The sequence below is a fragment of the Mauremys reevesii genome, linkage group 12 (genome assembly GCF_016161935.1).
Source record: "Mauremys reevesii isolate NIE-2019 linkage group 12, ASM1616193v1, whole genome shotgun sequence".
In the NCBI taxonomy this organism is placed as follows: domain Eukaryota; kingdom Metazoa; phylum Chordata; order Testudines; family Geoemydidae; genus Mauremys; species Mauremys reevesii.
In genome coordinates this window covers 1,417,528-1,441,025 of record NC_052634.1, presented here as the reverse complement: position 1 = coordinate 1,441,025, position 23,498 = coordinate 1,417,528, and the positions used below count along the sequence as shown (strand labels likewise).

The following is a 23,498-nucleotide window of genomic DNA, read 5'->3' as shown; positions in this document are numbered from 1 at the left end:
GTTTTAAACCTGCTGCCTATTAATTTCATTTGGTGGCCCCTAGTTCTTATATTATGGGAACAAGTAAATAACTTTTCCTTTTTCACTTTCTCCACACCACTCATGATTTTATAGCCCTCTATCATATCCCCCCTTAGTCTCCTCTTTTCCAAGTTGAAATGTCCTAGCCTCTTTAATCTCTCCTCATATGGAACCATTCCAAACCCCTAATAATTTTAGTTGCCCTTCTCTGAACCTTTTCTAATGCCACTATATCTTTTTTGAGATAAGGAGAGCACATCTGTACGCAGTATTCAAGATGTGGGCGTACCATGGATTTATAAAGGCCATAAGATATTCTCTGTTTTATTCTCTATCCCTTTTTTAATGATTCCTAACATCCTGTTTGCTTTTTTGACCGCCTCTGCACACTGCGTGGATGTCTTCAGAGAACTATCCACGATGACTCCAAGATCTTTTTCCTGATTAGCTGTAGCTAAATTAGCCCCCATCATATTGCATGTATAGTTGGGGTTATGTTTTCCAATGTGCATTACTTTACATTTATGCACATTACATTTCATGTGCCATTTTGTTGCCCAATCACGTAGTTTTGTTCTTCACAGTCTGCTTTGGTCTTAACTATCTTTAGTAATTTTGTATCGTCTGCAAACTTTGCCACCTCACTGTTTACCCCTTTCTCCAGCTCATTTATGATGCCTGTGAGCAGAGGAGAAGGCAGGAGGGGAAAGCAGACTGCAATGAAAAGAGCTGCAGGGAAAGGGGATTGCCCCGCCCAAGGTTTACAAGTGGCACACGCCTCCCCAGTTTCAAAGTGACTTTTTTATATCGCAGCTGAATCAGACGGAGATCCTTGGGAGGGTCTGAGATAAAGATGCCCATGGCTAATGATCAGCCGCCCCTGCTCCCTGCCCTGGAGGAAATGAACCGGTGCAGCCCCTCACCTCGCAGCATCAGTATCTCTGGCTTCGCAGCATCACATGTTCCTGTCATGGAACCGCATGTAGCCACTTCCCATGTTGCTCATGGAGCCGCTGACTGTGAACGGCGGGGCCAGCTCCACTTCCACAGACTTCAGGCTGCTAAAGGGAGCCAGAGAGAGGCAGATGCCTGATGGAGCCGCTCCAGGACATTAACCCACACACATGATTTATTTGTACAGGGGCTGCAGTGACAAGTCCTGAGAAGCCCAAATGCTGCAGATAGTTATCATGGCTGGAGCAGACTGGAGCCACCTTTGTTACATGCAGAAATGCCCCGACAGGCCCCAGTATCCCAACCCTGGAATCTCCATCTCAAGCTGAGGGCCCCGTGTCACCCAGAGAACCGCAGCCCAGATGCTGCCGACGTGCTAGTCCAGAGACCAGACCCCACCTAGGGTTTGGGATTTGGGAGTGAAGCTGAGTCAGCACTGGGCTTGGCTCTGGCAGCTGAAACCTGGCAAGACGTTGGCATGGGACTGTAGCCCCAAGTGCAGCTCCCACCTGTCAGCACACGGCACTGAGGCTGGGCTGCTGCCTGACGGGCAGGCACCAGGGGTAACGGGCCCTGAACGTCCTTTGCCTTCCCACTCCTGGGACTCGCAAAGTACAGGCACGAGGAGCAAGCGACCAGCACCTCTTCCAAACCGAGCTCTTCCCCAGGGCGCACCGGGAGGGGAGACAGATGCACAGATCAGAGCCAGGCTTTCCGACGGCGAGCTGTCCTCCTCTGCCTGGCTTAGCCGATAACACTGGGGGGAACTGCTGAACTACCCCCCTCCCGCCCCCAGGAGAGGCCTGAGGCAATGCACCGCACATGCCTGCCAAAGGGCATTAAATATACTCACCGGATGTGATACAGGTTGAAAACAAAATTAGGGCCTGGGCAGGAAAAAAGGGAGAGAGGAGAGGAGACCGTTAGGGGGGAGGAGAAGCGCTGCAGCCTGCAGATTACACAGTGCACCCGTAGCCATGGCATGGAGTAGCTACACGGCCCTAGGAAGCAGTAAGTGAGAAATTCCCATGCCCGGCCTGCACTGTCCTGACCTGCCTGCTCTGTGCGTCTCGCTGGATATCAGCAAGGGCAGACGGTGTCCACAGACCCAGACAAGGGAGATGGTGTGATGTGTGGAGGGGAGCTCCCTAGGCTCAGACAGTGACTCCTCCACTCCAGAACCCTGCCTGCCCCACGCCCAATTCTAACCACCCTGCAGACCCCATTGCCCTTTAAGCCAGGGCGGTCCATGCTCCTGGACAAGCAGAGCCATGAGAGCTCTGGCTTGGCCTCTGGGTGTCTGGCTTCATACACAGCAACTCCTTGGGGATGATCTACCCAACTGAAGCTGTGGCCACTAGGCCGCTAACTCAGACTAGAGGCCATTTGTTCCTCACTTGCCCGCACTCTCTCCCTCGGTGGGTCAGTGGGTAGCACAGTCCAGGCGTTTGTGGACACAATGGCTCAGCCCCGCAGCCGTGTGTGCCACCGCATGCTCTGAGCAAAGCACAAGTTAACAAAGCAACTGCTGCTCTCAAGGCAGGTGTAAATTAGTGCAGAGGGCAGGACCCTTTAGCTCCCCATTTACCTGCAAAAATGCTTCTCTGGATAATGGAATGTGTAAACACTCCATTGGTGCAAATGTCAGTGCTGATTTACACCAGCTGAGGATCTGGCCCTGCTTTCTGTCTCAGCCGAACAGTGCCACAAACATGCAATTCGGCACCCTACTAAGGAGCCCGGTGACACAGGGTCTTTGGACTCCAGCCCGCAGACACTGACCCAGAAGGTCCCTCGCTCCCGCCAGCTTGCTCCAGGATGGTCCCAGCCTCTAACTGCCAGCCGGGGCCAGGAGCTCCTGCCAGCCAGGAAAGCTGAGTGGCACGGGAGGGGGGGCTGTGCTGATTCACCACGTTCAGCCCCTCTGGCCGTCCGCAGCACCAGCCTGGCTTGCCTTTGTCTGAAAACAAGCCATGCTGTTGTCCTGGATCCTTGCTAGTTGGTGAAATTATGCGTGGAGGCTCTCTGTGGGGATAGCTACAGTCCAGGGGTTTCTCTGCTCTGAAACCTTTCAGGCACATATAACCCTGGCCCTTTTCTCTGGTTCGGGCCAGGCAGGTATGCTATTGACAGGCATTGCTCCAGCATACAGCACTGGGACCTTCCTTAACAGACTGAAAACGGTTTCCAGCTCTGAGAGCTCGGCTGCTTTCAAGGCAGGCTGGTAGGGTGCCCAGGGCCCTGGCTGGGAGCTCATGAGCGCTGTATGAATCGGGAGATAGCGGACTACAGGACTTCAGCGCCTCCCTTTGTGTGCTGGTCTGAGTCACTGGAAACAGGCACAGAGCTTCCCAAAGTGGAATGCACCCAGCGCTCCTCTTGGGCCAGCTGCACTGGCCTCTCCTGACTCGCTTTGGACAGCCTAGACCCTGGGATCACACCGCAAAGCAGCCCTTCGGGAGCAAGGGTTCCACTCAAGGAGTCTTTGGGATTCGAGATCTGAAAAGCCAAGCTCCCGTCTGCTCTGCATGGGCACTAAAGATCCAGCTTTGCAAGACAGCTGGATGCCCTGGGGCCTGTCCAAAACCCCCCGCCTCCATAACATCCTGGCAGATGCTGCTTGGCTGCTGCCTCCTCCCAGGGCTGGAGCAATTCCTGCCCACGGGTTGCTTGTTGTGCACACAGGAAATGGCAGGCACTGTCCGCCCTTCTGAGTGTGACCTGGGGAGGCATCAGCAGAGCATCATGCAGCAGGGGGCAGACGCCGGATGCTGGGCTCCTGGCCCTAGTCTCAGTGGGACGAACACTCCCTGTCTCACTCAGCAATGCCGGGCAGCACAGGGACTCACCAGCTGTGCCACACAGCTGGCTTGGGTCTGGACTAGAGACACAAACGTGAAATCCTTTTGCAGGGTCCCGTGGGAGCCCCTTCTCTGACCAGGGCACTGTCCCATCAGCACTCCCATTGTCTAGGGGGCAGCCCCCGCTCAGAGCCAGACACAGGAACGTACATGGAGACGTTCAGAGGGGACTGTGGTAGCGGTGTCCTCTGCTAACGGCTCAGTATGTGCCTCTGCCTAAGCCCTTCTCCACTGCCCCATACTTACGATGCCAGCCTGGTCCTCTCAGGTACCACTTAAGAATGGTGTAGCCCAGGATGCCCAGGAGCAGCAAGGCCAGGCCGATGCCCAGGATAAGCCCGAGGATGCTGATGGGCTCGGTTCCTGCAAGTCAGAAATAGGACATGCTCTGCAGAGGAACATTCCCAAGAGGCTGGGGAGGTGACCTGGAGCTCTGGTGCTCAGTGCTGCAAGGAGATGGGTCCTAGGGACCGGGGTGGGTTATAGAGCCCTTCCCTGCCAGCTCACCGGTTGCCCTGTTCTTCTTAAGGCATGGTGAGATTGTGCATGGCATTACTACTATATAGACAATACCTAACATGGCACAGCGGGGCCAACCCTCTGGGGCTTCTTGAGTCTCAGGATCTGGGGTTGTTCTTAAAGCCCCAGCTCTTGGAGTCATGGGATTGTGGGAGAAGCCCAGCTTTCGTTTTTAAAGAAACTCAATCCTCTCCTGTCTGACAACCCCACTCCCACTGGGTCAGTGGGTCCAGGCCAATGGTCCTTGGGCATCTGCAGCAGTGACACAGGGGATCCGGTAGGGAACAACCTTGCTCCCCGCTTGTTCCCTTTGACCCTCATGGAGGAGCAAGAGTCTCTTCCCCTCCTTTATCTTGTCTAGTTAGACTGTGAGCTCGTTGGGGCAGGGACTGTCTCTCACAGCGCCTGTGCAGCGCCTGGCACCATGGAGCTCTGGCTCAACCATGGCCTCTCAGCACACCCGTCATACACACGTGCTGCTAAGGAGCGATGGGGGCTTTGGGAGACGGGAGTCCAGCACTGGCAAGTGCAAGGCGCCATGTTTGCACACGCAGACGGGTGCTCGGGCTTGCAGCTCTCCCATGTTCACCCCAAAGGCAGGAGCGGGATGGGGATATTTGCAGGTGTAACAGCCTCCGTGCTGGAAAATCTGCCCGGAAAGGGAGCGTGACGTCTCCACAGTTCTGGGCAGCGTAGGAGACTCTCTGCCTTCAGTCTAAACAGGAAGCTGCACTGGCCATAAACAGAATTCCTCATTCCGCAGGAGCAGGACCCAGGAGTTGCCAATTCCCAGCTATTCCCAGCCTATGTTTACCGCCAGGAGGTGACCAGGTTTGACCTCAGCTCTGGGGGCCCCGAGGGTCCCCCAGGCTCAGGCTGTTCACTCACAGCTCTGCAATTCCGTCCCGGGATGGCCAGGCCCTGCTGCACCTGACTAGGACACGGCCATGGGGCAGGGCCTGGTGCTGAGCCCAGATAAGGGGGTCCTGACTGGACGGGGGAGCAGCAGGGAGGGCAAGGATTGTGGGGCCCCCATATCAGGGGACAGAGCCTCCCCTTCGCTGCCACTCTCAGCTCCAGCAGGGCCTAACTCCCCACACGGCTCGGTTCCTGGCGTAGGCGCCGGATCCAGTGCGTCACCCTGTAGGACAGGTCCCTCGGCCCCCCAGTGCCGCCAACAGCAGCATGTCTGGGCAATACCGGGCAGCCGGCACCCCCTAGTGGCCATGCCCTGCTGTGGCACTCCGAGTTTTACCCACCCTGAGACTCGAAGGAGCCCCAGGCCAGCAGAACCCCATCTCGATGCTGTCCCGTCCCATCCCCACTGCACTAACCTCCCTCTCGCCCCGGAGTCTGAGGGCACCATCCTGCCGCGGGGCTGGGGGCACAGACCGCCGGCCAAGGAGCCATGGGCAGAGGACTGGGGGCCCCGCAGCAGCCCTTTGATAAAACACCCCTGCAAAAGGACAGGGGGAGCGGGCTGATCCCTGCCGCGGAGGGGAGTCACCCCTTTCTGGGTAACCCGACGGCGACGATTCACCCCAGGGCTGGGGCAGATACTTCAGAGGCGTAAAGCTTTGCCTCTGGAAGGAGTCGATGACCCCACCTGTCTAGCGTGAAAGGGCCACAGCCCCCATCCCTGCAGCGGGCTCTCTGCCCAGCACCCCATTTCCAGGGACCCTGGGGCCACCGGGCTGAGCTGTCCGTACAATCAGTGTGTATCCCAGGGTCTCCCCAGACATGGGCTCCATCCGCAGCCAAAGAGCAGCTTCCTAGTCCCCTCTCCCTGCCCGCCAGGCACCCCAGTGAGTGCTGGCCCAGCCACAGGCTCTGCGGGGCTCCCTGGGGCAAAGCTGGGCAGCACACCCCAGCTCTTAGCATGGCTGGAGCCATTTCCCTGAGCTGTGAGACACTGACAGAGGCAGCTCTAGGTATTTTGCTGCTCCAAGCACGGCAGGCAGGCTGCCTTCGGAGGCTTGCCTGCGGGAGGTCCCCAGTCCCGTGAATTCGGCAGCAGCCTGTGGGAGGTCCGCCGAAGCCGCGGGACCAGCGGACCCTCCGCAGGCAAGCCGCCCTGCCTGCCACCCTCGCGGCGACCGGCAGAGCGCCCCCCGTGGCTTGCCGCCCCAAGCACGCGCTTGGGGTGCTGGGACCTGGAGCTGCCCCTGGACACTGATGGGTCTGGTGAGCTCAGGGCAGGCGAAGGGGACCGGCTGACGGCCTCAGGTTCCAAAACACGGCCCCAGCCTGGAACGGGACTGTGGGGGGCTTCCCCAAGCCAGCTGTTACCCGCAGCCCGGGCAGCTGGGCCACACACCCAGCGCGAGGGAGGCGCCTGCCTGCTCTGCGCTCTCAGCCCCCTGCTTGAGTCATTCCTCCAGCTGTGCCAGGCCCCTGCAAGGGAGAGTGGTAACCCCCTCACTGCAGGTCGCACTCACCCCTCAGGCAGGCAGCCCCCCGCACCTGGAGCGGCTCCACACAGGGCCATTGCTGGTGGAGGTGCAGCAGGGAGGGGGACGCTGCTCACAGGTGACTGTCTCTGCCCAGCCACAGTCAAAACCCCACAAAGAGCTGCCCAGAGGAAGCCGTTCGCAGGGAACAAGTGCCATCAGCCCTACAAAACCCAGGCGCTTTGTGCATATTCCTGAACCTCGTCTACTACAGGCTTCTTCTTGCTTCACTGACGCTTTATCTATACAGCTACACCGGCCTTTGTACCAGCCGTCTCCTCGGAGCTAACGCAGCTGGAGCCAGTGTTCAGACACCCAGCACAGCCGTGGCCAGTTCTCTGGCCGCCTTTTCTAAATGGGCAAAGAGTGATTTATAGCAGAGGCTGCCTCCCACTTCAGCTGGGCTCAGGGAACTCAGCATCTCCTCTGTGCCTGCCATGGCACCCTCAGCCCTACAGTCCCCACCTGCTGCCCCCTTAGCACCCTGTTCAGCCAGACACCTGCAATGGCTTTGTCTGCCATTAACCCTTGAGACAGTAACAAGGTTTGTGCCCATACGCAAAGCACGATCAAACCAGGATTGCCACGAAGCTCCTATAAATAGATCAATTGCAAATGTGGAGGATGACTATGGTATAAAAGAGTCCTTCAAAACAGTCACCTCCATGCTGTGGATCAGCTGTGGTGCACGGTTTGCCTAGCACGGCTCTCAGACAGAAAATCCCTGACTGTACCGGTCAAGAAATGGAGCAGGAAGCCTGCCAGCAACAAATGTGGTTAGACACAGCCACTGCCAGCACCATTCTGCCCCTCTGTGGGCTTTCTGCAACTCCAACACTGCAGCGTAGGCCAGTGGTTTTCAACCTGTTTTCATTTGCAGACCCCTAAAAAATTGTGACTGGAGGTGTGGACCCCGATGGAAATTCTTGGACAGTCTGCAGTCCCCCAGGCATCCGCGGACCACAGGTTTAAAACCACTGGTGTGGGTGTTTTTCTTAAACCCCAGCTGCTGGAGTCACATGATGATGGGAGACTTTCCTGTCTCCTGTTCTTAAAAAGCAGGTTTCTAGCCCTTGTGTTTGCAGAGCAGAGCTTGGAAACGTGACCCCTAAAGGCTCAGAAACCAGAAGGCCAAGAAAACAAAACCAAAATTATTATTTATTGATCGTACCTTGCTGGTGTTGCCTGTCTCTCTGTGATCAGACAACGAACTTCGCTGTCCCCGACAATGGGATGCTCAGGGTGCCTGCCCCCAAAATAACCGTAACAGGAGGCTCCTTCTCCTGAGGCTTGAGCTGACCCACAGGACACTGCACCTTGTAGCATGGGGGAATCCAAATGAATGGAAGCAGGGCCCCCCCCGTGCATTGGCCAGCCATGGCTGTGCAGGGAGCCGGGCTCAGCAGGACAGCCAGGTAGGTGCCACGGGCCTGAGGCTGCACCACCCAAGGGAGACATGAGACCTTTGGGGAGCGTATTCCCAGCCTTGGCCTCCTGGCCTTGTTGGGGTGGAAAGGGAGTTTAGCCAGGCCCGAGAGCCCAGGAGCATGGTGCCCCTCTGCCCACTGCAAAGGGAATTCAGCACAGGGAGCCCTGGCCTCTGTGAAACTCCTGCAGGTGACTTTCCCTTGCAGTGTCATGCCTCTCCGGTGTAGCAATGCCTTGTGTTTTCCTGACAGCGCGTAAAGAGGAGAACAAACAATGAAGAAAGGGCAGCCTGGCCCCCCAGGGAGATCTCGAATAGCATGGTGCTAACGTAGATGGCAATATTATGGCATTTTCCCCACCCCCCTACAAAACCTGCTGGGACAAGAGAGAGCCTCCCAGCTGGAAACAGCTGGCTAGGCAGATCCGGAACAGTTACCTGGGCATCTAGTGTGCTGTTTGAGACAGCCCATCACGAGAGGTAGCAAGTCATCCTAGCTCTGCCTTCTCCAAGGGCAGGATTCACACCACATGGCTTAACAAGTGCCACAGCCACAGGCATCCCTGGTGCAAGTCCCTGGAAGTCAGAGCAGTTTGCACCAGGCATGATGCTGGCCCCATGTGTGGCTGTGTGACCCTGCAGTGCACAGCTGTGAGATTGCATGCTGGATGCTAAAGAGCACACCAGAAGGAGATGAAGGGGAGCACGCTCTCCCATGCGTGCAAGCTTCCTCCCAGGGACATCCATCCTCGCGTCTGCGAACTATAGATTATGACCCTGGAGAAGTGCTAATTGCTGCATCAATAGAGTGCCACCTACTGGCAGAGAGCGGTATCCCAGCCCCAGATTAATAAAGCTGTCTGACTCTCCCTGCTGCTGGTATGGTGTCCCCTGTAGTTATTGCTATTATCTATTTGTGTTACTGTCACGGCAGGCAGCTCCAGCCACGGCCCAGGTGCTGGGCACTGAACAAACACTGGACAAAGAGCTGGTTCCCCTCCCCAAAGCGCTAAAATCCCAGCTCTTCCAAAGGTATTGCGTCTTATGATATTTGATACTTTGCTTAAAAGCCCCGCTCCTGGAGTGACGGGATTAGGTGCGACTCTCGGGGGTCGAGGTTCCAGCCCCTGTGATTGCAGAGAAAAGCTTGAAGATCTGAATGACCTTATCACCTCCAAGACCAGAGGGGAAAGAACAAAAACCCTGGACCCATTGTTTTTGAAACCTCGTGATTTGTAAACCAAACTCAGGATTTTCTGGGTCCTGACTCATGATTTTTTGAGCACATGGAGCTGGTAATACTGGAGTCCCTATGTTACCACTATAGCATTTCAGTGGTTCAGTGGGCAGAACACAACCACTTCCTAGGAAAATATAGTCAGCAACAGTGGCTGGGCTTTGCAGCTGATCTAAATCATGAGGGTGCCTTGGTTTGATTCTTAGTGTCTGTATTTGTATCACAGCAACAGCTCGATCCCCAAACTGAGACTGCGGCCTACTGTGCCGGGTGCTGCACGGACACTTAGCCCCTCCCCCGAAGAGCTGGCAGTCTAACTAGACAAGAGGAGGAGGGGAAACCGAGTCATGGAGTATCTCCAAGCTTTGCCCCATAGCCACAAAACCAACCTTTTCCCAACAAGTGATCCAGCCTGCTGGGGAGATAAAACCCTCACAAGCAATGGCACAGGGGGTTACGCCAGCAGATATAGCCCGAGATAAGGACCCTTTTTCACTAGAGGGTGACCTAGTGCCATGCACATGCCAACATCCTGTCCTGTGGCCCAATCCCCATCTTGGCACTGCACGAACCAGGCCCTGACCCAGGCAAAGCTTCGCTGACAGTGAGTGCCCCTCGAGCGACAGCACAGCATCCAGTGGCTGGAAAATCCTAGCAAGAGATTGCATCTCACAGCAGTGGAGAGCCACAACTCCGCTGTGCTGAATGTAAACGAGGTTCTTCCTTAGCGAGGCCATTGGACAAAACAGGAGCCGAGCCTGGGTAGATTCCCGCTGTCTGTCTAGCTCACAGTCTTGCCAGAGAGGGAGGGGTTTATCCTGCCTGCTAATCGTACCCCCCAGTTCTGCCTTGCTCCATGTGCCCCCAAACAAGAGGGAGCATTTCCGGCCGGGAACATAGGGCCTAGACATTGGTTCACTTTCCAGACCACACCTGGTTCCAGCTCAGCAGCTCCAGGGAAGTTTCTATTTTAGCTAGAAAGAGGAACAAGCTGTTCTTGGAGTCCCCCAGGGCTGCTGCCTCCAGTCTCACAGCTGCTCTGGGGTCACTCTGTTCCACCTGAGTTCCTGCAGCACGGCCACCGCTGCTCACCCAGTGAGGCAGGGAAGGGAACAATGCACAACATTCATAGGGCGGGACAGGAGCGACAGGGTACAAGGTGGGCAATGTCAAACAGTCCTCAGCTCCGCTGCACCAGCGGCTCAGGGAACAGCATGGCTGGCGGAAGCAGGCAGTGGGAGGATTGCTGCAGGTTCCTGACCCCTTCCACTGCCCCAAATCCAGATACTGCAGCTTGGGAAATTTGCTTCTTAAGGTGCAAGTGATACAAAGACGTACGGAGTGAGTGCAAAGCTGAGCTCTCCTAAGGCGCCCAGCATGAGCAGGTCAGCAGCACATCCACTCACGCCTGCAAGTCTGTGTCACCGGGGTCCCGAGTTACTGAATCCAATCGCAGCACCAGAGCGCGTCCCGCTGCCGAGAGCTTGGCTCTGCTAGAGTTCCCCAGGCCTATGGCAATGCTCATTAGCCACGCCGCCATGCTTTGAGCTGCCCTGGCCCCGGGTTCGCTGCTGCCCAATGGATCGGCTGGGGCAGCCCTTTCCAAAGGAGCCGTCCTCGGAGGTGGGTCCCAGGCTGGGGCCTGGGGTTGCCCTGTCTTGCTTTCAGTTAATGAGTCAGTTTCCATCCAAACCCAGAGTGCCTGAGGGCGGTTCCAGTCGTGGGGTCTGTTTTCACCCTTTGTCCCGGTGTGGTGACTGTCACGTCGCTGGGGGCTCCCAGCCAGTCTAACTCAGCCACGAGCCCTGGGCTTGCTGCAGGAATCCCTGGGGGAGGCCCCTGGCTCATGTTCTGCAGGAGGTCAAACTAGATGAACATCACAGTCTCTTCTGGCCTTCCCAGCTATTGTCACCAGTTATTGGGATGTTAAAAAACAAACAGCCCGTCCGTGAGAAAGGAGCAGGCAGGCCTCCCCACCTGGCCGGGAAAGGAGGGTGTGGTGCCACTCAGGTCAATATTACACAACGCACATTGTGTCCTCAGCTCCTTTGTGTTCTCCTCTGGGTTACAACAGTGCCAGTGCCAGTGCCAAGAGCCAGCAGGCCCGGCAGACAGGAGAGGCGCTGCACCGCTCAGCATGGGGAGAGCGCGAGACGGGGTGGCAGGGCCTTAGCCAGGGAGCGCTGAGGGTGACAGTCTCCGCCACAGACCAGTTCCCTGACTTTGTCCAGGGTGGGGGTTGAATGAACAAGCCCCCCCACACCAACTTGCGGGCAGGCAGTGAGGCTGCCATGCACCCCCTCTGTGGCATCTGCACCCACTAGTCCACTCTATGGGCTGGAGTAGCAGGCACTGGTCTCCAAGCACCGGATCTGGGGGGTTCCTGGCCACTGCAACTGCTGCCTCCCGTTTTCCAAAGGCTTCTGCATCGCACCCGGCCCGGGGAGCCTTCCAGCTACAAACCCTCCCGCTGTGTTCGGCCAGGCTGGCGTGACACCACACGCGACAAGTTCGCACCTTTCGCTGCCTTTTGTTTGGCACAGGTCCATCACTAGGCTACTCAGGACCTTGTCACTATGTAACAGGGTCTCCTGGGCCTGGGGCCTACTCCTCGTTGCCCTGCACCACGTGCTGCTGCTTACACCAGAGCCTCGTGCGCTGGCCAATGCACCAGAACGGCAGCGTTTCACACCCGCTTTGCACTGGGCACGGGGCAGTGAATATTTAAAACACTCGCACTTTGGAGAGTCCCGGGCAGAGGGAAAGAAAGGAACAAGCTGTGAGCCTGATAAGCTCACTGAGCCCAGGCCAGCGAGGGCTGAGACAATGAGATGGTGATTGCAGGTGACTAGCACAGCCAGGCAGTACAACACAATGGATCAGCGAGCAAGGCTCAAAGAATGCAGCTGGGTGGTTGGGCTGCCTCCTAACACCTTCCATCCCAGGGTGTCTAAGCACTGTGCAAACGTTAGCGGTTAGTGATTTAACGTCACAGCTGCCTCCCCCACCCCCGCCCGTGGGATGGGTGTTAGTGCCGCTTACAGACGGGGAGACGTAAGCACAGAGATTCATACATTCCAAGGCCAGAAGGGACCATTGTGATCATCTCGTCTGACCCCCTGAATCGCACAGGCCAGAGACTGGCCCCAGAATCATTCCCAGAGCAGAGCTTGTAGAGAAACAGCCAATCTGGATTTTAAAACCGTCAGTGACGGAGAATCCACCGCTCCGGCGGCTAATCACTCCATGTGCCTTACGTCTTGCCCGCCTTTGTCTAGCTTCAACTCCCAGCCACGGGATCACGTTAGACCTTTCCCTGCTAGACTGAAGGGCCCGTTATTAAATATTTGTTCTCCGTGCAGGTACTTACCAACTGGTCAGTCACCCTTTAACCGTCTCTCTGTTAAGCTAAATAGATTAAGTCTCTTACTATTAGGGCATGTCACACCAGTGCCAAATACGAGGGAAAATAACCTCTCTACAGCTACTTGAGATTCCCCGGTTTGTGCATCTCAGGATCACATTAGCTCTTTTAGCCACAGTGTCACGCTGGGAGCTCGTACTCAGTTGATTATCCACCATGATGACCCCCAGATCTTTTCCATCACGGCTTCCCAGGCTTGAGTGCCGTCCTGTAAGTATGGCCTGTATTCTTTGTTCCTAGATGGATGCATTTAGCCGTATTAACACACACATTGCTTGCTTGGGCCCAGATTACCAAGCGATCCAGATCGCTCTGAATCAGTGACCTGCCCTCTTCGTTGTTTACCATGCCCCCAATGTTTGTGTTACCTGCAAACTTTATCAGTGATGATTTTATGAACACACTCATTCAATGATGACTCCCATTTACAATCACATTTTGAGACCTATCAAGCAGGCATTGCAAAAGAATTGGCTCTGATACTGAGCTAGTTCCACTACTGATCATCTCATCACATTTGCCATGGGTAAGCTGCATGTATAATTAAGCAGTGAAGACTCTTGCCTGCTATTCTGGAAAGGTCCATTATAAAAGAAAATTCTAACTAACCAAAAATTAAAATACACACACTCTCAGTTTCTAATGAGTTTGCAAATGCCAGAGCTTTCTAGCCGGCTCTCAGTGATATTCATGCTCAGCTCTAACTACAATCCACAGACTCACTGATCTGATTTTCCTCCCTGTTTTCACAAATTAAATCCATTAGGCAGCAGCCAGAACATACTCAGGGGGGAGGCATTTTTGCCAAATTCTCCCTCTCCAGTAGGTGCTGAGATTTCACTCCACCTCCAGCCTGGTGACATGTGGGAATTGCTCTGAAGAACACAGCCCACCTCCTTTGATTAATTCATTAATTTCCTGTTCACCTGCTGAGACAGCAGTCAGGTAAGACAGACACAGCTGTGTCCATTGTCACTTCTCTGCATCCGTGTTTTCAAATGATGGTTGTGGCATGTTGGTGGTGAGCGGTTATCCGTGAGGTTATCCCAAGCCATCATCCCACTTAGCAGCCCCACAGCACAGGAAGGGCAAGAGTGAAGTTGACTTTTTCAGATGAATTATTTTTTAATTTAGTATTGCAACTGTTTGAGACAGTTTGTTAATGATCACTGCACCTCTTCCAAGCTCCAGAAAGCATCCCTAGTCGCGACAGTATTTAAACCTATGGAAGTGCCTGTGTTAGTGCTGTCCTGAACCAGGACCCGGGACGTTATAACACTAGGCTAGCCTCTTCTCCAGCAGCTTCCTGCCAAGGCTCTCAAAGCACGTGACAAACACTAGTGAGTTAAACTCCACAGCCCCCGCACCAGGTCCAGCAGTGCTATTACATGTCACTACTACCCTGCTGAGGCAGAACCTAAGGCCCTGCGTTACTCATTACTGTGTTATTACGGGAAAGCCATCGTAATGTCTCCAGCTAACCCCAGTGCCAGAGCTGTTAGTGCCTGTCCTGGCATGCCCAGGGTGGGGTCTGTCTGACAGAGGTGCTGAGCATCCAGACTGCAGTGGAAACCGAGGGAGGAAACTGGCTGTCTGCTTTTAGGGCTCCTGCTGCTATCACATCTCCATACACATGTAAGTCAAGCCCGGCCATTGTGCAGCCTCTGACTGCACCAGAGGCCAGCTAGCGAGCTGGTGCATGGCTGAAGAATTGGCTCTCGGGGCACCTGTTACACCATACAGATGCTCCCTGGGTTATTCAAGACCTGACTTACGCAAATTCGCATATACGGAAAAAGTTCCATAAGCCAGAAATAGGATTTTCGAGTTGCAGACATTTTTGCTTAACGTATGGGTGTGCGTTTCCGACTTACACAAAATTTGAGTTACGCAAGGCTTTCCAGAACGGAACGATGAACATAAGAACATAAGAACGGCTGTACCGGGTCAGACCAAAGGTCCATCTAGCCCAGTATCTGTCTACTGACAGTGGCCAATGCCTGGTGCCCCAGAGGGAGTGAACCTAACAGGCAATGATCAAGTGATCTCTCTCCTGCCATCCATCTCCATCCTCTGACGAACAGAGGCTAGGGACACCATTCTTACCCACCCTAGCTGATAGCCATTTATGGACTTAGCCACCATGAATTTATCCAGTCCCCTTTTAAACATTGTTATAGTCCTAGCCTTCACAACCTCCTCAGGTAAGGAGTTCCACAAGTTGACTGCGCTGAGTGAAGAAGAACTTCCTTTTATTTGTTTTAAACCTGCTGCCTATTAATTTCATTTGGTGACCCCTAGTTCTTGTATTATGGGAATAAGTAAATAACTTTTACTTATCCACTTTCTCAACATCACTCATGATTTTATATAGCTCTATCATATCCCCCCTTAGTCTTCTCTTTTCCAAGCTGAAGAGTCCTAGCCTCTTTAATCTTTCCTCGTATGGGACCCTCTCCAAACCCCTAATCATTTTAGTTGCCCTTTTCTGAACCTTTTCTAGTGCTAGAATATCTTTTTTGAGGTGAGGAGACCACATAATGGCATAAGTCGGGGGGCGTCCGTTCATCACAGCTCCTTGCCAGTTCACACAGCACGGAGACCCAGCTCTCCAGAGAGCATGGCTACTCTACACACTGCTGGGAGACTCCCTAGGAAGATGGAGATATTCCAACCCACAGGTGTAACATCTCGGTGTGACACAGGGACACAGAGAGCAACTTGTGACTCGCACACTCCGGGTGACTCAAGGGAGACATTCTTTGTTGCCTGCTGAGGACGAGACATCCGCTGCCTGCCGTGCTGAGCCTTGCGGTTACAGGGCGGGTGGCATCTCCCCCAGCTGACAGCATCCAACCCCTGGTTCAGTCCCAGAACGGTGCCAAGTGGATCCTAGGGAGGCAGCTCTGAAAAAGGGGCTGGATTTGTGGGGGAAGGGCACAGACCTCTCTGAGGTCCCCAAAACTCTCTCCCATCGAGCTCCCCCGTGTGCTGAAATAAGCAGTGCCCTTAGGGACACAGCGATGGCCCTACGTGAGCAGCCCCCTCGTGCCTGGCCCCCCGGCAGTGACCGATGCCTGATGCTGAGGAGAGAGGAGTAAGCAAGGTAAGGCTGCCAGCTGCCTCCCTCGCCCCTGGGGACTGGCTGCAATTTGTTTATCCCTTTCTTCACACAGGCACCCTCAGGCTGAATCCCACTCACACCTATTGTTCAACCTGGCCCCATTGTTATTCATTGGCATGGCACTGCCCATGCAGCGCCCAAGGACAGGTCTCTGCTCCCAGGGCCCAGCCAGACAAGCGAGAAGGGTGGGGGCGGGGGGAGAGTTATGGCAGGGAAGGGTGGGGCAGCAGGCTCACTCTTACCCACGTATTGGCTCCTCTGCTTTGGGGGCTTTGAACGTTGACATGTAATTGCAGGGAGGGCTGGCGAAGGGGGACGGGGATCTGGAGCTTGCGCGTCCCACGGGGCAGGGCGGCTGGTGCAGATGTTGGGCACAGCATCAGAAAGGGCCTCGAGCCGTTACTGGGAAAGGGAGGCAGAGGGAGGACCAAGCAGAGCGGAGTCAGCAGAGCGCCCAGTGCGCATGGGGGAGCCGGGGCCAAGCTAGGGACCAGGAGCTCAGCTACCCCGGTTAACTCCGCAGTGACGTCAGGGGCCTTAGTGGAGTTCCTCCGGATCTAGGCCGGGGAAACGAGGCCGGGATCTGTCCTGAGATGCAGGCAGGGTGGGGCTGTGCAAGGCGCTGGGTGTGAGGAACGATCCATTCCGTCCCCCCATGTGGGGCCAGAGGGGCTGGGTGTGAGGAACGATCCATTCCATCCCCCCCCCATGTGGGGCCAGAGGGGCTGGGTGTGAGGAACGATCCATTCCATCCCCCCTCCCATGTGGGGCCAGAGAGGCTGGATGTGAGGAAAGATCCATTCCATCCCCCCCCCCCCCCATGTGGGGCCAGAGGGGCTGGGTGTGAGGAACGATCCATTCCGTGTCCCCCCATGTGGGGCCAGAGGGGCTGGGTGTGAGGAACGATCCATTCCATCCCCCCTCCCATGTGGGGCCAGAGGGGCTGGGTGTGAGGAACGATCCATTCCGTGTCCCCCCATGTGGGGCCAGAGGGGCTGGGTGTGAGGAAAGATCCATCCCCGCCCCCACGCCCATGTGGGGCCAGAGAGGCTGCATGTGAGGAAAGATCCATTCCATCCCCCCCCCGCAATGTGGGGCCAGAGGGGCTGGGTGTGAGGAAAGATCCATCTCTGCCCCCACGCCCATGTGGGGCCAGAGGGGCTGGCCTGATAACAGTGGATGAGAAGCACCCAGAACAATCAGCCTATCACAGCAGATGGGTTTCAAACAGCCCTGCCAAGGCCACCGCGTTGCTTTTCCGCTGCGCTTTCCCTCTGTCCCCAAGGCCCCCCGGGGGAACGGGGCCTCAGCACAATGAAGGGCCAGGCTCCCATCCCACCCAGACCCTCACAGTGCGGGACAATGTTCTGCAGCCACCAATGTGCAGCCTCAGGCCAAGAACCCAGCTGCCAAAGGTGGCACTTGGACTGATGGGCCCTGGCACTCGGTATCCCAGCCCGACACATGTCGCAGTGCTTGGCTGTGTAACGTGCATGCGCCAGTCGCCTGTGCCATTTCCTACCCAGGGATTCTCATCATGAGCCACCCACCACAAGTTGGCTGTAACTCTTTTGGAGGTGACATGCTGACTAGCAACAAAAGCCACGCAAGGCGTCTCCTACAGCTGAGCAGTGAAAGCCTTGGAGGAGAACAGAGCCCCTTGTGCCAAAGCCCCTGGGACGAAGCAGCCCAGCTCAGCAGTGAGAGCTTTCGGTGAGACAGCAGCACCATGGCAATCTTCAAAATGCGTTTTTGTAAAGTAGCTGCGGTTGGCCCCTTTCAATCCGAGGTGCTCAGCGTGCTTTACACGTGCACACACAGGGTAAGCTGCAAGGGATAAATGTATGGAGCATGGCACCCACCCCTGAAACAGAGCCTCTTCTGAGGTGCAACATGGCAGCTGTCTAAGAGTCAACAGCAACACAACACACCAGCTCAGCTCAGGTCAGGACAAAGAACCCTGGAGCAGCTGCGGCTGAAGAAAGGAAACTGGGTGAAGAGGTGGGCGACTTGTGCTCACTGACTCACTGTAATGAAACAGGGTGACTCACCTAGAAATATGACGAGCTGGTGACCTTAGAAGTAAGGGCATAACCGTCTGGTAACCTTCCGTGTCACATTCTCTTCCTTCCCCCTCCACCCTAGAACATTTCTGACTCAAAACCAACTTTGTCTGGCCTTCCGCGTTGTTCAGACAGAGGGAGAGCAGCGTGGGTCGGGTGCCTGTTATCACACGGAGAAAAGCCTTGCTCCATCAGTTCCCTCCTGATAGGCTAATCTGGGCAATAGCTCTGCAGGTGAGTCACTCACCAGGGGCAGATGCAGAGAAGATTATGCAGGTGATGTTGATGCTGACAGATGGGTGTCAAATTACAATCCAAATCATAATTCCTGTTTGACAACTACCATTGTGGGTTTTAAATAGCACTCCCGCTGTCCAGCCCTCAGTGCTGGGAGAGAGCACCAAAGAGCAGCGGCTGCTCAGCTCAGGCAGAGTGGGGACAGCCGCAGAGCATCTGAGACTCTGGACAAACTGCATGGGTTCTGGCACCTTTCAGGCACCCAGCGATAGGAGGGCACGTGCTGCGTTCCGGGCAGCCCTTGGATCTGGGAAACGGACTCTCTCCACAGGCTGAAGGATACCTTGCAGCTGGGCAGACATGGTGAGTCACCAGCATGGGAGCATAGAACAACTCTCTTTCAGCTCCCAGGGCCCCCTGGCAGATCCCACCATCCTTCCCACAGGGATGGGAGACGCTCACCTCCCTATTCGCTGCCATTTCACCGCTCTCCCGCCGGAGTTTCAGACTCAGTCAGATAGAGAGCAGCTCCATGTTTGAACGAGGCAGATTTATTATCCCTGGGTGTGAAAGAAAATGAGGGCACTCCTGTTCCCCCTTTGCTCTGAATATCCAACAGCAGTTCTCAGCCCGGGTGTGCAACCCATCCTCTGCCTCCTTTCTTCTGCTGGTCTTTGCTTTATTGCTTGCTAATATATCATGAGACGCTACTGCCCAGAGCCCGTGGCTCCCCAACTTCTGCATGGCTTCCCCTCCTGCCTCTCCCCCTAGGAACTGCACAAATACGTCACTGGAATTAGCTGCCCCTCAAAAGTTTGCTTGCTGGGTCCAGGGCTCTTCCTGAGGTCAAAACACATGTGTTCTTAGAAGGGTCATTCCCTAAAAGAGTCACTGCAACAGCTGAGCAAAGCATGGGCAAGAATTGTGCCAGCCTCCCCCACGCTTCTCAGCCAGTGCACCTGGAGCTGGCCTGTGGAACGTGGGTGCCATCGTGTGCACTAACACGGCTGTGTGCACGAGGGTTTTCAGAAAATCTGCCCCATTGTCTCTCCCCCAATGGCAGCTGCAATGCGAGTGCACATGGGTGTTTCCATCACTATGTCACCCAATGCAGGTGGAGAAAACACTAGCGCTGAGCAGCAGCATATTTCCCCAAAAGATCTTAGTGCAGACCAGGCTCAGGACAAGAGAATGACCATTGATTTCAATGGGAACAAAGCCCCAAATCTGCACCCCTTACTCGCACTGAGGAGTACACACTCCTATTGAAGTCAATAGGCTTAAAGGGGGCAGAATGTGACCGTAACTCAGGCTTCTACAATGCATGTGTAGGAGGCATCCCTATGGAGGTCCCATTTCTATGTCCCAGAGATCTGACTGCCATTTTTAGAAGGTTCTAGAAGGTTCTAGAAACTTCCTTTGCAAAGTCTGCACAGAGCACAGCTCACATTAGCTAGCAGGCTTCTTTGGTAGAAGGAATGGGAGACGTTTTCATGCCAATGATGTAGGTTTTGACGCAGTGTAATTACCCATTTAATAGTGCCCATCACAGAGCGAGCCCTCTATAGACCCTGACAAATCAGCCCAACCCCCTCGCAGTGAGAGAGGGAGGTAAAGGAATACCATCCCCCATTTTATAGATGGGAGAACTAGATAAAAAGAGGCGGTGTGATTTGCCAAAGGTCAGTGAGTTTGTACAACCCAGGAGTTCCTCACTCCCACTCCAGAGTGCATACCATTTACCCACTAATTAATGAGCCCTTACAGGTTGATGCTGCATGGGAAGATTTCCTTCCTCTCTTTCTTAAAAGTAAAAAGCAGTAAATGTAACCGTTCAGCACGCAGCTCTGCCCCATCACCCCCGTGTTGTCTGACCACACAGCCAGAGGAATCAGGAAAGTCAGAATGACCCCTGTAACAGGTCCCTCACACAAGCAGGGTGCAGCAAACCAAGGCTTGGGTGAACCCCCCCGCAAATGTCCTGGATTCCAATGCTTATCTCCAAGTCAAACACTCATTGGTTTGCGTTTGCCAGGACACGGTTTGGGGCACCACAGAACCAGAAGCTGCATTGATGTTCCAACAGAGACGCCAGCAAGGACATTTTAATTAGTCATAGCAGCTCCAGGTTTCCAAGGAAAGTGTTTGCTTTACATAAGCAAGCTGGCACAGTTCCTGTCCGGCTTTGAATTTAGCCAGTGCAGCTACAATTACCATGGGCTCTGTTTGAAGTCAGTTAGAGAGACACTGCGCACACACTGACTGGCTGCCTCCAGAGACCAGACTGAAAGCAAAGAATTCCTTTGGATACGAGGAGATTGCATAGACCCAAGGAAAGCTAAGACCAGCTAAAGCTCAGATGTTATCCACTCCGCGCAGAAGGATTTGACATGCACAGGATGTCCTTCTACTGGCCACTTCTGTCTCTAGACACTAGTCTAGTCTCTAGGCAAGTTTTCATTCCAGCATCGCCTGTAAATTTCACCAGGGCTGAATTGTCTGCAATGAAACATGCAACAAAGACCGACCCGAGGCAGCCACAGAGAGACAGAGTTCAGCTGGTCGAAAAGGCCTTTGAAAGGCCAAACAGAACCCTGAGCTGGGCTCCAACAAGCGGGAAGCTCTGTGGGAGAAGGCGAAGGACAGGAGCTCAGCAGAGTCCCTGCCAGCACCCGGGGGCCAGTGTGGGAATTTGGCCCTAAGCATTTATGTAGAGTGGGCAGCTGCCAGAGATTATTGCAGTACATCGCGGTGAAACCCCCATTCTAACTCTGCACTCCCGGGAGTTATGGACACCGCGCTCCATAGGGTTTACAATGATGAGAATAAAAGCTTGCATTTCCACAGTAGTCAGGAGGGTTGAGCAGCGGACAGGGGATCTGCGGATCCTGGATTCGAATCCTGACCCTGGCCCTGACTTCAGGTTGGAATGCAGGTGAGGGAAGGCCTGACTCAGGTCTCACTCCTTACCCTGTACAGTGACCCCAAAGCCAAGAGCCAGCCCGGGGCAGCACTGCGCTCCAGGCAGACAGCCCAGGGCAGGAGAAGGACGAGATACCCCGATCCCAACGCCCAGCTGAGAAGTCTGACATCACTCAACAAGCAGCTCCCATCCCTGCCCCCAGGCTCCTGAATCGCAGTCCCTGTTGAATCTGTCTCCTTTGTGGGCCATTTTGTCTTAGAATTTGATCCTCTTCTCCCTGCTCATCCTGGGCACAGCCCCAGCACAGAGCCCTGACGCTTACCTGCCATTGCAGCGCCCAGCAGCGACACTGGAGGGAATGGTCTCGCTCGCGCAGGGCGGGAAGGGACGTTAAAGTGACATGGAAATGGGCCGATTTCCATAGGCCAGGAGCTTGCTTTGCAAGTGAAAGCAGCCAGGGTCAGGGGGCAGCTCTTGGCGGCACAGTGAAGGCATCCATGCACATGTATGGCGGCCACAGGAAAGTCCAGCCCCGCTGCCCTGGCTCTCTCTGTTTAGCATCAATACATCAACCGAGAAAAGCTGGGCTGCTCCTAAGGCAAAGCCTGGGTGATGTGTTTATCAGGGCTTCTCCTTCGGTAAGCAGGTGTGGAGAGGTGGAGGGGGCTTCCTGTCTTATTTATCACTTTCTCCTGAGACTGGCTGCTGCAAAGGCGTTTGTTTACACGTCTCCTAGCAGCTGCAATAGCTAGCCCTGCTCTCCTTTCTTCTGTTTGTCCCAATAGGCTGGGGGTGGATTCCCCGCCCCGCCCTGCAGGGACATGCACAGCACGATGGAGAAAGGCAAAAGACACGGGAACAGCCTCGGGGGGTGGGGCAGCCCAAGTCATCAAATTGGACCTGGGTGGCAATGCAAGACAGATACAGTGGAAAAGCCCCCTGCCCCTTGCTGCTGTGCCGCCTGCTTTATTCCTGAGCTGGGGGGATGGGGGTTTGCCTTTCTCCAAAGTTCATCCCCTGCCTGGATAGTCGTCAGGCTAGTCCCACAGCACACCTGCCTGCACAGAAGGGCAGGGCCAACAAAGTTCTTTCCAGGGCCAGAATCGCCCACACACCAATGCCCTAGTCTCCTGGAAAGGGTCCCCTCTGCTACCAACCAGTGCTTCCTGCACGCCCTCGGACACTATCGAAAGTTCCCTGCCAAGTGCCGGTTAGGGGGGCTCAGGAAACTCTCAGGCAGGCAAGAGAGGCCACTTCCGGCCAACAGAGAGAGCCCCAGAACAAACCTTGCCTCCAACACCCAGGCGCCAGGAGTGCTTTCAAATCTGCACCTCGATCTGGTTCTGAATTTTTCATCTCTATTTTTAACATGGGTTGAATTCAAACCTTTGCTACTGCGGTGTTTGAAATCTGGTTCTCGGTCAAATGGCTGAGGCCTCGCTGTAGTTAATCCCTAGCCTAGATCTTCACGTCCCCTTGAATCAGACCCTGGGCAGCCCCTCTGCTCTGTCTGTGCCCAGACTTTGAATTCCGCATGACTTCTCAATACCGTTCAGTGATGCTGAGATGATGCAAGCTGTTCCTTGGCAATGCCAACTCAGAGACTCTACCCGGACTTTAGTAATGAGCTCCCCAGACGATTGTAGCCTTTGTTCTGTTGGAAAATGACTTGGGTTTCAATGGGGTTATTTTTTTCTTTGTTGTTAGTTTGTTTTCAATTAACTGTGGAAAAAATTGCACAGGCTGAGGCGTCAGGTCCTGATCCTACCAAGCATCCTCACACATAAAGCCACAGAAATGTGGGGCTGGAAGGGGCCTCAACAGGTCATCTGGTGCAGCCCTGCACTGAGACAGGACCAAATGAACCCAGGCCCTCCCTGACAGGTGTTTGTCATCTGTTCTTAAAACCCTCCGGTGACAGGGATTGGACAGCCTGCCTTGGAGCCCGTTCCAGAGCTTAACTCCCCTGAGAGTTAGGAAGGTTTTCCTAATATCTAACCGTACTGCAGATTAAGCCCATTACTCCTTGTCCTGCCTTCAGTGAACATGGAGAACATCGGATCACTGCTCTCTTTATAACAGCCTTTACCGTAGTTAAAGACACTGCTCAGGTCCCCCCTTCAGTCTTTTTTTCTTTTTGTATGACTAAACATAGCCAGTTTTTTCAACTTTTTCCTCATAGTTGAGATTTTCTCCCATTTGTCCATATCTTTCCTAAAGCGCAGTGCCCAGCTGAGGCCTCACCACTGCCAAGTAGAG

General features: G+C 54.7%; 1 protein-coding gene across 1 annotated transcript; it reads right to left on the bottom strand.

Annotated features, from left to right (window-relative positions):
- Positions 1-942: 942 nt before the first annotated feature.
- On the bottom strand, positions 943-23,014 carry SMIM35 (small integral membrane protein 35). Its single transcript, XM_039496914.1, has 5 exons — positions 23,008-23,014; positions 22,789-22,893; positions 4,083-4,199; positions 1,829-1,862; positions 943-1,082 (listed from the first exon to the last, which is right to left on the bottom strand). Exons 1-5 carry the CDS (start codon positions 23,012-23,014, stop codon positions 977-979), a joined length of 369 nt encoding a protein of 122 aa, XP_039352848.1. The 3' UTR covers positions 943-976.
- Between the last annotated feature and the right edge of the window lie 484 nt (positions 23,015-23,498).

What these genes read in the sequence shown, in the direction of transcription:
- SMIM35 (XM_039496914.1), bottom strand. An exon ending in CATCTCAGCATCACTGAACG is followed by an intron (nt 4,200 to 22,788) that starts GTATTGAGAAGT and finishes TCTGACTTGCAG; the next exon opens with GAACCGAGCCCATCAGCATC. An exon ending in TTCAACCTGTATCACATCCG is followed by an intron (nt 1,083 to 1,828) that starts GTGAGTATATTT and finishes GGCTCCCTTTAG; the next exon opens with CAGCCTGAAGTCTGTGGAAG.